Source organism: Empidonax traillii, unplaced genomic scaffold (genome assembly GCF_003031625.1).
Source record: "Empidonax traillii isolate 1590-97213 ecotype Southwest subspecies unplaced genomic scaffold, ASM303162v1 scaffold39:size2480183, whole genome shotgun sequence".
In the NCBI taxonomy this organism is placed as follows: domain Eukaryota; kingdom Metazoa; phylum Chordata; class Aves; order Passeriformes; family Tyrannidae; genus Empidonax; species Empidonax traillii.
The window spans coordinates 1263060-1277852 of record NW_020955232.1 but is presented as its reverse complement, the minus strand read 5'-3'; the positions used below and the strand labels follow the sequence as shown (position 1 = coordinate 1277852).

The window sequence follows — 14793 nt, the reverse complement described above, 5'->3', positions numbered from 1 at the left end:
TATTACAGAGAAATGCTCTTGGCATTAAAGAGTTTTTAACCTAAAAGGATGGGATCCATGAGGGGGACCTGTTAAGTTTTATCCTGTTTTGTAATTGCAAATTCCCTTCTAGCAGGGCCTCATTGGCAACGAGATATATATTGAATTAGCTAAAGAGTTAATTGAAGCTCAGGCTTTAAAATGAGTGCCGGTAAATAATGGCTACAATTCATCCTCAGCGTCCAGTAACACCAGCGAAGCCAGTGAAATTACACCAGGATTGAATTTGAGTCCTTCTGTCCTTGCTTATCAGCAATACAACTTGCCCAGACATTTTATGGGGAAAGATTTGCCTGAGGCTGTTTATGCTGGCTATGCTTAAGAGCTGGAAGGGGAGGGAAGGAAAAAAGAGCAGCTGTAGGAAGAAATCACAAAAAATACTTTGTGTAACGTTCTGCCTCCTTTTTCTCTCTCCTGTAATAACAGGGCAGCACGCTGAGGAAGCGGAAGATGTATGAAGAATTCCTGAGCAAGGTCTCCATTTTGGGTCAGTTGCCCTTTGGAACTTGGCTGTTATTTCCTTGGTTATACGTGTTGGCAGAGTGAATTTTGGTCTTTGATGGCACGATGAAAGCCATGGTAGTCAAACAGAAGGGCTCACGTTGTGTTGTTTCTGAAGGAGCCAAAGTGTAAAGGGTCCCTTTTAGGACTTGTTCTTCACAATCTTTACTATGTGCTGAGTGTGTGTTTGAAGCACACGTTAAACATGGGAGCAGGCACACCCTGCTCACCTTTCAATAGCTACTGCTCAGTTAAGATCATATGGATGGAGCAGAAAGCAGTGCAGAGATATGAATTTGTCATAAAGTCTAGTCACATCATTCCAGGGGACAGGTGAGAAGCTTTTTCCTGCGAGAATACTGTGTTTATGTGCACTAAACAAACTAACCTTGCAAATCAAAGTGGACTGATCTTTTTTCTTCTGTGCATTTTACAGCCCCTGTCTTGCATTCTTAAAACATCTGTTTAGCTTCTTGTCCTTGGATTTTGTTTCCCTTTGATTAATGTGATAGCCACGAAATTTGGACATGTTCTTGATGGCCTTCAGTAGGAAAAACAACAAACCCATAATGCCTGACCAATCAATCACCATTAGGAGAACAAAAGCCTCTAATAAGGAGGACAGTGTTAGACAGTACAATGAGTTGTTGATTCTGTTGGAGAAACATGTTTCTACTGGGGCTATTTAGAAAAAAACAGTTCAGTATTCATTTGCTATATAATTAAAGTATTTGTAGTTCTACTTAAAAATTTTCTGGTTCTTGTTTATGGTATTCACCTACCATTTGAGCTGAGGCACCTGAAATATGAGAGTGTCTCAGTGAGAGTATACTTGAACTTCTGAGAGGTGCTATCCATGAAACTTTCCATTATATTTATATGCTTAAAGCAAGGCCAAGTATGTTGCTGACTTATTAATGAAGTTTCCATCATTTAAATACTTTCTTTTATGCTTAACTTAAATCTTCCTAAATTAAGAGCATAAATTATGCCAAATTACAATGAGTATTTAAAGAAAAAAGGATCTGTGCACCTGCACTAATGAGGAGCAATTACAACAATGAGACATCTCAAAACAATTTCAGAGTAGAAAGGTTGTTCAGAGATGTGCTTCCTTAAACATGCGGTTTGCAGTGTAATTATAGCCTAATTTGTAGTGTGGCTTTTGAATCTCAGTTTAAAAAAAAAAAAAAAAAAAAAAAAAGAGGAAGGACTTCAAGATTTGAACCTTTTTTTAAGTACAGAAAAGCAGTGAACAAAATAACACATCCTTGCAGGAACATGGAAATTTAGATGAAATGCATAAGGATCTATTTGACATGTCTAAAAAGTAGATGACACCTGGGAAGCAGGAAGATATTTTAGAAATCTCAACACAGCACAGAGAATTCAACTTCACTTCATCCCTTAATGTGGTCGGAACTCTGTGATTTCCTGGTGGAAAAACCTCTACCTATTTGTTCTATGTATTTTTTTCCATGACCCCTCTAGTGTCTGTAATTAACCATATAATTGTAAGAGTCACTTTTTTTACTTTTTAAATCTGAGGATTTTTTGGATTATCAGTAGCTACTTATAGTGTATCAAACAAGATAGGAAAAAACTAAATCTTTCTCCTGGAGTTTAATTAAATATAAAGCCATGAACTGATACGTACAATTCAGCAATTGCAAAAAATTCCACATGATCTACTTTATCTGATGCTTAACTTCAACTCTGTGACTAAAACTTGTGGAATATTCTATATAACACTTGTTTGCGAGAATTATTAACCAATGTATTTGTAGTGGTACAATTCCCTTAGACAAAGGAGAGGCACTTCGTGACTAAAGCTAGATTTAGCTTTGAATTTTTCATAAAGCCAACTGTAGAAGTTTCAAGAGACTCTTTCTTTTCATTGTTAATTACCGAGTTCCTTCAAAAAAAAAAAAAAAAAAGAGAGAGAGAGAAAGCCTTCTCTAGTATGTATGAAAGTGTTTTATGCTTATTTTTAGTCAAACAGAGCAGTTTTTGAATGTTGCATTGACAATATGGGCTTGGTCTTTGACATTAATGCTGCTGCAGCAAAGGTCACAAACACACCAGGGAAGGGCTGTAGTGAGTAGAGGTAGGGAAAACGTTAGAAACAATAATTTCCCAAACATAAAGTGGCATAAAAACATGAAGATGTGTGTCATCCAACTCAAAACTTACCTTTGGTGCATTGATCACTTCTATCTGGTTTTATAACCAGACTCAGAGTACCCTTCTGAGCTCAACCAAAAGGCTCAGCCAAAAGGCTTTTTAACTTCTAAAGAACATCTCACACAACACTTATAAGAAATATTTTGAATTAAATGGGGAAACCAGAGTCTGATAGAAAGCAAAGATCTAATCCTGTTGTCAGAAACCATATCTTGACTTACATTGGTTCAATACTTCATAATAAGTCAGAATTAGCAGAGCTCTGGAACATGAATTTTAGCCCAGCTTTTTGAGGCAGTGAAGGTTAAATCATTGTATTATCTGTTTCTTTTAGTAACTTTTAAACCTGTAATTTTTCAATCAAATCTGATAAAAGTACAAAAGTTCAAGTACAGCTCACAGTCTTGAATTCTCATGCAAATGGGTATTGGAGAGAGACACAAGTGGCACCTTTTCTCTCCAAGGGCAGGACAGAGAATTCATCCCTCAGGCAGGAGGAGGAGGGCAGTGGGACAGTGAGCAGTCCTGGATGTGCCCTGTGCAGGCTGCTCTTTGCCCTGTAGGTACCATATGTAGGGGATTTGGGGCAGGTGCAGGTGGATGATGAGGACCCCAGGCCACAGGGAGCTGGCTGTGTTGGCTCCCTTACTCCTAAAACACAAGGGACATTTTTTCTTACTTAAGTTTACTTCAAAGTTTTCTAACTTTTCTTTCTAAGTGGGGGAATGAAAAGGAAAATTTGCAGACGGTCCTGCTGGCACATGGAACAGCAGTGCCACTTCAAACATCCATGAATCCTGAGGCCCCTGGTGCCACCAGGGGCTGGAACTGCCTCTGGTGGTGCATGGTCTCGTCCCCAGGCCAGAGTCATCTCTGACATCAGTGCTCTGCATCACTTATCTGCAGCCCATCAGGAACCAGATGGGAGCAGCTCTGACGAAAAGACAGTGGGACTTGTCCTGACATCTGGTGTGGGATGTGGTAAGAGAATCCCGGCGCTCCCACATCGCTGGTATCTCCAAACAGCTCCTCAGCTGCTCCGACCCATGGCAGCATCAGGGCACTGTGTGTCAGATTGCAGGCGTAGGGAAACAGAGCCAACTTTTCCTGTCCAACTTTTAAGATTACTATCTGGGTGATTACTAAAGTCTAAGACACAATGAATAAATACATTCATGTTTCCCAACTGGAGGTTCGTGCAAAGTGCCTGGATGAAAAAGAAATGTTTTTTTTATAACAGAACCAGGCATGGCAGAGCTGTCAGTTTAGATATTAATCTGCTGCCAAAGTTAAGAGTATTTTTATAATGTAGCTTTATGATCTTCAATATTTTAGAGTCCCTGGACAAATGGGAGCGGCTGACAGTGGCTGATGCACTGGAACCTGTCCAGTTTGAAGATGGGGAAAAAATTGTTGTGCAGGGAGAGCCTGGTGATGACTTCTTCATTATTACAGAGGTAAGATTGGCTTCCTGATAAGCTCTGTCATTTCCTGGTAAAGATCAGGGCTGTGTATTAAAGACATTTGGGTTCAGTTCAATCTCTTACTTCAGCATAAATCTAACTCCACTTAAACCAGGAGACCTACTCAAAATTCAAATGAATTCAGAGACCAGTTCCATGGAATTGTCTTAAGTGGGACAATCTTATTTCCAGTAAATTGAAAATGCAGAGGAATTTTGAGGTGTGTCTGTTGTCTTTACTGTTTGAAGTTTTGTTTTCTGCAGGAGATTTTTCTGCTTCCAAATTGCCAATACTTCAGCAGGGCTGGCCAGCCACACAGTGCATTGATCGTTGTTCCCAAAGGGACTTAGAGGGCTTATCACAAACGGACATCTGTAAACTGGAGCAGGAGATCTGATCAGAAAACGGATAATTTGTTCTTTGTTTTGCCTTAAACTCAGTCCAAATGGCTGAGCCGTTTTCTTGTTTACTCTCACACAGGCAGACAGATCTGTCAGGCAGCTGAAAATGCTGACATCTTTTTGGGAGATTATCTGACACTCCAGTTCCACCGTCTCACTTCTGCAAACAGATGCTGATGTAGTTTTTCCTCCCTTCTGACATAAATATTTGGATCTTTGGTATCTCATACAAATACCAAGGCACTGTGATATAACAAGTTATAAAAAGGTATTAGAGAGACTCAGACTGAATAACAAGACAGCATTAGGATACGATTGTCAATGGATTGAAGTGGGAGCTTTTCAGCACCAGCTGTGAGTGTTCATACACAAATATATAGACTAGGAATGACCAAGATTTGACTGTGTGGTGACAGTTCCAGTGCACATGCCATGCTGTGTCCAACAATGAGGCAGTGGCGGCACAAGGAACTGGGAGGTGGTTGGAATCCCTCACTATGGGAGAAGGTGGGTGAGATGGATGCAAGAAGCTGGTGTCACTGTGTTGCCTTAGGACCCAGATATGTATATATAGAATGCGTCTCTGGCTCTATCAGGCTGCTCTGCTGGGATGTAATTGAAGAGGAAAGAGATCCTGCCCTGCTCAGGTGAGAAAGGGCTTGTACAGCTCCCATTCCAGATGGTTTTGAGGCCAGCAGGCTTTGCTTTGCTTGCTCCTTATCTGTGGAGTTTTGGACAGGTGCCTCTATCTAAGGCAGCCAGAATTTGGTTCATAATCAGTATCTGACACTTAAAATTCCAAGCTTGCTTCCTCTTGAGTGTTGAAAATACTTATTTGATTTATGAACATAGTTTCTCTTTGATGCTCTCAAAATTGTCAGTGCAAGTAACTGCACCTGCCTATCACACAGTGAGACACTTCAGGAACATTAAATATGTGACAAGCACTATCCCTTCGAAACAATAGTGTCAGAATAAAAGAGACTAGATATTAGGGAATCTTTTTTTGTTAAGAAGATAGTATATAAGAAAAACTTGGGAAGTACAAGTTTTTTTCATAAATAAAGAATTTGAATCTCTCCTAGCGTTACTAAGTGTGCTGTTATTCTTTGCAGCAGCACGAGACTGGGAAAACCCAATTTTCTTAGCCATCAAATCCCATGTGGAAAATTGGCAGCTTGTTTAAGAGTTACCAAGGGCCTTTATTTTCCCCCTTTTACTGAAACAGCTGTTAAGACTTGAATGGGTAGAAAGGCATCAACACTCCATATTGTATAAAGTATCTGCTCACCTCACCCTTCCACTGTAAATCTGACATAGTTTCTCCCTTTGGAAATTGCCTATATTTTTCTACTTTAAAGAACGGATATCCAGTTTCAACTATTTCTTGTGCTGTGGTAGTATTTCTGCCTGCTCACATACAGTTTAGGCTTTGTATTCTAAATCTGATTTTACAGGAGTTCACATCTTTGAAAGGAAGACTTATAGCCCTGGTGAGGATCAGAACAGCAGTTCCTAGCCAGGAATATCCCCAGTGTTGCACAGGTTATTTGGGGTGCAGGTTATTTGGGGTGCAGGCTGTATGCATGGAAATGCTACATTGCCCCTTGGACAGCAAGGCTGCAGCAGGAGCTCAGCCAAATTATTAGAATAACAGAAAATGGAAACAGAGAAGAATCACAGGAAACCAGATATTTTCAAGTTCACTGCTCACAAAGCTGTTTATGATTCATTTTTTGTCAAAAAGTCTAATGAAAGGAGAATTACCCTGAGATTACAGGACAGCTATGGTTCTTTTGACATCCTAAATCTTCACGGGCACCAGGAAAATGTTTACTTGGAGTAGATTGGATGCTTTTCCATTTAAATCTCAAGTGGTCTTCAACAAGATTTAGTTTTAATATTTAAAGGCTTTAATTTTTTCCAAAGATAGAATTACTGTAGTGTTTATAGCATATTCCTGAATTTGAAGATAGGACCAGAAGTGAATGTCTGCTTACAAAAGCAAAGCAACGACTTCTGTGAGATTAATTTACTGCACTTGACACTGATAATTAAAAAAAAGAAAAAAATAAGCAGCCCTGAATTTTCTGTATATTCAGATATTTCCAGGTCTTACTTTCCCACTATGGTTTTCACACAACAAACTCGGGCTTTCCCAGACCAGACAGATGTGGAATGTATCTGCTGGATTCCAAGGTCATGGAATTATCCCATATGAGATTCCTGGCACGGAGGTGAAAAACTTTAAGCACCATGAAACAATTGTTGCCATAAAGAATTATATTTTGGCAAGAGTAAATCATAACAGATGTATGGTTTCTAACAAATAAATTTGCAGTTGTGTCGTGCACTGCCACACTGTGTACCCGGCACCGGGGAGGATTTATTCATCTGACTTCAGATAACGCAAATATTTTTAGCCAGCTTTTTAAAGTGGTAGATGCAAAGGCATGTGAGCTTTGTGGAGTTAAAAGTCCCAGCAAATGAAATGCCAGTTGAATGGGGGCTGATTTTATTCCCGACTTGAGCTTTGCCACTGACTCCAGCTCGAACAGTAGTTCAAACTAGTGTAGTAGTGCTCTGAAAACTGGAAAGAAGAGAGGGTTTTGCTGTTGTCTAGGTTACTGAGGAAGGTAGTGACAATAGCATTAAAAATAGCGGTTATGATCGTGTACCACTCTCTCAAGTTCAGCTTCCAACTTGGCTGGGTGGCACAGTACCTCGAAGTCTGTAGCACAGCTGCCAAAAATGCGGGGACCTGCAGCCGTGAAGTGCCCTGCTGGGTTTTCCAGCTCCCAGCCCTCCCCGTGTCAGATCACTCGGATCGCTTGTCATGACCGAGCACCGTACACGGCACACGGATTCTGTCACGGGACTCCTCCGACTGCGCTCAGGGAGCCTTTTCATCTCAGCTGCACACTGAGAGCTTGCTGAACTGCTGCCATATGGCCTTAATGCTCATAAAGTTTGACATGGTTTAAGAAAAATGTGTGCGCAGACACAAACGTGTACAGGTGTAGGAGGAGAGAACAGCAAAAGGTTTTCTAAGAGGCCACACTGTGCCTGAAGAGCACAGCTTGTGACTGCCCTTTAAATGTGCTCTCTGCAGCCTGTCATCTCCTCCAAGGACAGGTTGGTTTAAGTGGTGCAGAAAGCATAGAAATAAAACTGCATGAGAAGTAAAACATTTCCAATTAATAGCCGGTCGAGCTGCCCAGCAATAGCATGCAGCAGCCTAAAAATAAAGGACCTAAAAATAGAAGATAATTCACAGGAGACAATTCAAGGAGAAATGGACCCATGGTATCGAGTAGTTTGGCATCAGATTTTTTGTTTCAACTTTAAAAATTAGCATATTTAATTGCAGATTAGTGGTAAGTTACAGGGGGTTGTTGCACCCTCCTCTGTAATTCCTTTATCAAAAGCACTTCAAAAAAACTGGGGATTTGTGTTTTTCATTATTATCCTGCTGGTTAGAGAGGAGGCAGAGTCAGGGCATCTGATTGTAAGTCTCACCTGTCTAGTTGTGAGCAGAACATTACCTTCCCTGTTTCCCCATCAGTGGTTGTAATCCTGATGACCCTTCCTAAAGGTGAGAAAAAACTTAATGGGAAAAGGCATCTGTCTGGTGGAACCAGGAAATGGGAATAGAAAAAGTGGCACATAATAGAAAGAAAAAATGAATCATTGATAGTGCAGGAGTCCTTTCAGAATTAATGCACAGAGCTGCCTCACTGACAGAAATGAATCAAATTAATTGGTAATGATTATTTGTCCAGCAGTATTCTTGGCTGGTCACATTGCAAACGGCCCAGCAATCCTTGGGGGGGCTGTTCCTTTCATGCTGCTGTTGACATTTCAAGTCAGGCCCACAAACTGGCTCTGGTCTGGGCAGGATCTGCTGCGAGTTCTTGCCCAGAGCGTGCTGGAGATACTGTCCTTAGGTGAAATCAGTGTTTCCAGCCCCGTTGACACTCTTGGCACGCTGTGGGGCGTCTCTGCACAGATGCAGTTCAAAGCCTTGTTAGGTGGAACAGTGTTTGTAAACTCTTCCTACCATGGAAACGTGCACCAGCAGCGGAAGGGCCACTGTCAGCCTCGGAAGGGCACCCCGTCCTGCAAGGAATTGGGCCTTTCTGTAGGAAAACTCGACTTGAGCCTTAAATTGCCCAACAAGCATCTGAAGATTTATGATTTTAAAAGCTCCTCAAGAAGGAAAAGAAAAAAAAAAAAAAAGAAAAATAATAGCCCAATTGTTTCCTGCCCTAAATTGTTGCTCTTTGACATTCTAACCTAAGAGAGACCCCTTTGGCACCTACCCCTGCGACAGGCAGGAGAACTACAAAGTAAACTTCTTCCGTATGGATAATGAAGTCACTGCCTTAGGCACACTCTGCTATCACACCTGATAATCTCTTTAAAACACAGTGCGATTAATTATTAATTAGGAAGATGAATGTTGTCTAGAAAAGGAGTTTCAAAGGCTACAATCTGAACTGCTTAGTGTTACTAGGATTTTGTTGATACTGAAAATGTTTGTCAAAGGCAGTCTGCAGCGACTCCTAATGTACCCAATAAACAAAATATGCCAAATAAACAGAGCCAGCAGGCACCAGGGCTCTGTACTCTGCTTATTTTTAACTGCAGAGACATTGTTTCCCACAGAGCTCTTACAGGAAAGGGACGTTCAATTTTCTTGATATCACCCAGTTGTGCTGGAGCAACAGCACTTCCATTGGCCCTGCTACAAAGTTGCTCTGTGTTCAGGATCCGTTTTTAATGGCCAGCTGACGTCAAAGATGGAAAGTTAGGTGTGTGACTGGGTCCCATCCTGACTAGGGATGCAGGTGAAGTATTTTGCTGAGTCAAAGGGACAGAAATGTCAGCTTAGTCCAGCTCTTGTTCAACTCAGTTTAATTTTGACTTCCATGGGTGGTGGATCAGGCTGTGCATCCATGCAGTATCATGAGACAGTGGTGTTTCATAGGAATCAGCTCCTGTTCTTCTTCCCACCAGTCATGGAGGACCTGTCAGTGACTGCAGCTTTTGGCCTTTCCTTCCAACCCTGTCTCACTAATAACCACTGCAGTGCAGTAGCTTGTGGTGAACTCTGCAAAATCTGAAACCTCAGAAGTGATAGATGATGGAGCATTTCCTTAAGAATTTTGTGAAACTTCAGATTAGCCAGTATTTCTAGTCTATTTTAGAACTTTGCAGATTTTGTTCCTCGTTTGCGGCAGAAACCAGGACAACTGTATGTAAATTCTGGGAGTTGCTATGAACCCAGAGAGTGGAGAATAAGATATAATAGTTTAAAAATGTACAGTTAAAAAAATATTGTCAAACCCAGTCATGACTCAATCTTGAGTCCACAACCAGAAGTCCTCTTGCTTCATCCTTCTCCAAAACCATTAAGATCAGAGAGTTTTTATACTAGGAAAATAAAGTATTTTGAAAAAGAGGTCTAATGGGAAGCAAAACAGTGTAAAAGCAACCTACACAGCTATGATCTGAAGCACAGGCACAAGAATTAAGATAGTTCTTCCTTCTTGCTGAAAATAATCCATGAGACTTAGACATCTTGATGGTGTGGACCTCCATGATTTTGCTCATGGAAGGTCTCAGGCAGAGAAGCAGTGCTAGCCCTATGGCCAGCATCCTGTCATTAACAGACCAATCTTCTTCCTTTAGGTTAAATTTTGCCACCCAAAAACAGTGGGTGTTATTTTCTGCTGCAGGTTATGTGGAAGTAACTTGCATTTTTGTATTGCTGACAGAAATTTGTTGATTTCTCCACTTGTTTTTGTAGAAAAGTCTTTCATAAATCAAAGGTTGGCAAACAATAAAAATCCAAGATTATTTACTGGCTAAAGGAATAGTTTCAGTGTCTTTGGCTACATAGTTCAAAGGATTTGTCTTCTTTTGGAAAGTAGCCCTAGAACTGCTGATCCTTAGCTCTAACATGAAAGCTGTCCCAGGAATGATGCTATCAGCAGGCCCTGAGGGCTAAAAGGGCAGTTGAGGAGTGATGTGCTGGTGGTCTTCCAGGACACCAGGAATGAGGACATTGTGCAGGTCAGCATCATGAGGTACACACAGGACTTGCTGTGTTACTCTGTGTCTGGGAGATTGGTAAACTTATGTCTTGAGGAAAAACCCCAGCAAGGATGCAGTGTAGCCATAATATTCCCAAAGGCTTAGAAGTAGTTTTCCCATCCTCTCTTTCTCACATTCTATACCCAGCAAAAAAAAAAAAAAAAGTGTATGAATGTTTCCCCAGTTCACTTTTGACATGACAACTTGTGTAGGAGTCTTCAATCTCATTCAGCTGTAATTTAAAACATCTGATTTGTAAACCCATAAAATTGAAGTTTATGGTGGAATGACAGCCACGCCCTGGCCTCTTATCCCACCACTATAGGATACATGGAAATCTCCATTTGAATTTGTAGAGAAATCAGAGTGCAGGATTTTCTCTGTGTTCAAAACAGCCTGGGACTTCTTACTGAGCTGTTTTGGGGAATGGTTGGTGCTCTTTAGACCTATCCAGTAGTGTCTTCCTACCAGGGAAGTCTACAAAAGCATTAGAGGTTCTCAGGTAATGAAACACCTCTCCACGGGAGCAAGGAGAGCAGCGCAGGCTGTTTACCCCTTCAGGTTTTCAGAAGGTTCTCAATATCCCTATAAGCTCCTTTGGCATTGAAGACTGAGCTCACAAGCCCTGATTCAAATAATTTAGTCAACGTGAGCAGGAACTTTGTGGCCCGAGGCACATTAAATCTGAACTGAAATTAAAGGCACGTGCTGTGTCAGGAGCTGGAAACTCTGTCCTGAGGAGAGCTTCTCTGTCTTCAAGCAAAAACACTGCAGTATAAACAAGACCTGAAATATAGTGGTGCCCAACCTGGTGCAAGAGAAATGGAGAATTTTCCAATCCCTGCTGAAGTTCATCCCTTTCTCTGGATTACGTTAAAGCTGTCCCTTACTGGAATGGCTTTTGTCCCCCCTCTGCCAAGATACCACTGAGTTGGCTGCAGATTTGCTGCAAGAATATACCCCTTAGAGTTCCTTCATTAGCTGTGCAGTGTGGATTTTCTGGAGCATAGAAGACCCTTCCCAGTGTGCTCCAGGATGAGGCAACTTTCAGTTTGTGAGGTTTTTAATTCTGGACTTCAGAATTTGGTCCTTTGTACACACAAGATTCACCAACTGGAAGAACTTAAAAGAGAGTTTATATAGGGGATTTTACTGATCTCTGTGATAAACTCTCTTCTTTCCTTCCCCAAGTTTGCTCCAAGTTTTATTTCTTGCTCAGGAACTGCTGCCCTTACTGGCCACAGCTGCTCTCCCAGCCCTGGTCACAGCATTAGTTATGAGACTTTAATGACAATGTCTGTCTCAGCTCTTTGCTTGGTCTGGTTACTTCAGCATCTACAGAATGTTTTCACAAAGAAGCAGATGGTGGTAGGAGTAATTGGGCCGTAAAACAACATTAACAGCTAAAAACGATTTTCACCAGAAAGGATTTTGCAGGCAGGGTGAGGGAGGTTGAGCACTGTTTTCATGTTTTCTCTCCCATACATTCACCCCTGCCCTGGCTGTAGGTGGTAGCGCTCCGTGCTTCTGCTTCCAGGGGATGAGCCCTGTCAGGTCAGTCACAAATATGAACAGTTGATGAATAACCCATTATGGAGTCACTTTTATGTTGACTCAGTGGACGTTTCCTGGCTTCAGAGAGAGTCAAGATAATGGCTAGCTTTGTAGAAAGAAAGAATCTCTAAAATGCAACATTTTTTTTCCTTTGTGACTTTTATGGCTTTGTACGCTGACATGTCTGAGGGAGGAAAACAGGGCCTTGTTGCCAATAGTGCTTGGCACAGACGGTCTCTAAAATCTGGCACCAGGATGAATATTAATTCAGTTGTTTTCCCACAGAAGCTACTGATTAGTCAAGGCCAAGTATCACTGAGATGATTCATTAAAACCAACATCTGAGCCCACCTTTACTGAGTAGGTCTGCTTCTTGTCACCCCTGCAACAGGTGACTGAATTTGCAATTAGTGTGGCGACTAAAATCCCAGAATGGAGTAAAGATAAAAATGCCAAGGAACCCCAAAGGCTGTGGTGCAACTGCTTCCCAGCTTTCTGGGCATGGAGCCAGGACAACTAGCCAAGGAGGATCACACCCCAGGCAAGGGGTTCCTCCCATGGCTCAGAGCTGGTATCCTTATCCCTCTGTCACCATCCCCTCACTCCCAGGCTTCCCAGTCCCAGTTGGCATCTGGTGGTATGAAGAAGCATGGGACTACTAGGGCATGGAGGTTGTGGTGTACCTCCATCTTATGATGGGGGATGATGATGATGATGATGAAGTCATGAGTTTCCCAACACATGGATACGCTTCTATTGGACACTTGTGTGATCTTGCCTGATTTTAGCTCTGCTGCTGTGGCTCAAGGGCAACATTTTGAAGTCAAAATACTGTAAAACTTGAAATTTCCCTTCTGAAAAGCCTTTCAAGAGAAAAGGTTTAGCAAAAAAATGCCAATTTTTGTGCAAAGCCTACTTTATTTCACTCAAGTACTGCAGGGGTCTCCCATGCATGAAGCAAATTGCAATTGGTGCAGTGTATTCCACTCTTTTTGGTTTTTCACTATGTTTACTGGTCTCTCCCTGCCTGAATCTTGACTTCTTCCATCTAATAATAGCATTTCTTTTACTTTGGGGGAATGCATAGGCACAGCACAGGTTTAATGCAGATTGTATCAAATAAACACTGAAGGGGAAGATTGTCTGAACTACTGCAACAGGGGGACGAACAAAACAATTGAAAAGGTCTTCCCATGTCAGACATCTATGATTTTAAATACTGAACCATCAAGACAAAGGCATTTCCTGGTGATTAATGATGGGCTGGGTGTAGTCATGTCTGGGCCCTAACCCCGGCCTCCCATATATTCCTAGGAAATGCCCTGCGGCTGCTGTTTTAAGCTACACTTGGCTTATGATTGATTGTCTTTTTTAAAAGTACCTTAATGTTTGTGGCTATTTTGGTGCCTGCTCTAGACAGCTTTGTTCCTCTCTCTCGGGTCTGGGTGTTATTCCTAAACTAATATAAAAGTGTCTAAATAGCAAAGGGCTGGAAGCTCAGGCACACATAGGGCAGTCTGCTGCAGGTGTGATATAGCTGGTACACACAGCAAACCGTGCTATCTGTCTGATGTGTAGGACCCCTGCCAGCTGGGCAGTGACAGGTGCTTTCCACCTCTGCCAGATTTTGGTGTGCTTTATTGTCGTTGAGAATTAGGGCCAATAAGATCATGATGCATTAGTTGATATCGACAAAATAACGATCATCGTAGACGTGGATGCTGTGGTTGTTGCAGTGCGGAGGTGCTTTTGTCAGCACTGCTTTCTAAAGGATATTGGGTGGGTATCAGGGTGCCTTTAGAGCTCCTCTGACCTTGCATTATTAATCCTAACCATATCCCCAAGGTGCTGGCTTTCTGAAAATCCCCTGAAATCAGTGCAACTCCAAATTCACTGAGTCACAACCACATTTAAAAAGCTGAATGTGTAAAATGTCACATGTTTTTTATCAAAAGCTCTCAGTAGCTCATTAGCTTGGCCATTGCCTTGCACTGTGATTGTACTGAGCCCTAATGGATGCAGGAAAGAACCCACTTGCTGGAGATAAGAAAAGCAAACAGCCACCACTTTTTCATTCAGTGCAAACCCGGGGCTGTTTGTGCACCCACCCATCTTAACAGGCTCATCATGAACCATAGTCATGAGAGGGAAGTTGTTTGAGGCTTCACATCAGACAACAGAACTGATTTAAATTATTGGTTTTTAAATGGAGGGTGAAACAGGTCTCCCAATTTTATATTATTGGGAGCTCTGGCTTTTGACTCTCCTTAAATTAAGGTAATGATTTGGAGATGCTCTATGAATGATTTATGGTGGCATTAACCTGTAAGCAGGCAGATAGGTATAAATAAGGTGCAACTTACTGTGGTTGTAGCTATTATAGTGTAAGAACATGGCCCAGACAGTGTCTGTAGACAGAGGAATGGTGGATTTTATTAGCTATACCTGGAGAAACAGGTAACTCAAATAAAGGCATATATGCCCAAAAGCTCTTCTCCCTTTTCTAGCTCTGCTTGTTGGTCTAATAAAATATATTACTTCCACAAACCTCA

At 41.7% G+C, this 14793-nt stretch overlaps 1 protein-coding gene across 2 annotated transcripts in view; it reads left to right on the top strand.

The window, feature by feature from the left end:
- Positions 1-14793, top strand: part of PRKAR1B (protein kinase cAMP-dependent type I regulatory subunit beta) — a 90664-nt gene that overhangs the window by 68113 nt on the left and 7758 nt on the right. For both annotated transcript variants that reach the window (XM_027878188.1, XM_027878189.1), the window contains exons 8-9: positions 466-526; positions 4060-4181. In XM_027878188.1, coding sequence (XP_027733989.1) covers positions 466-526; positions 4060-4181 — 183 coding nt within the window. The remainder of the gene's footprint in view (positions 1-465; positions 527-4059; positions 4182-14793) is intronic.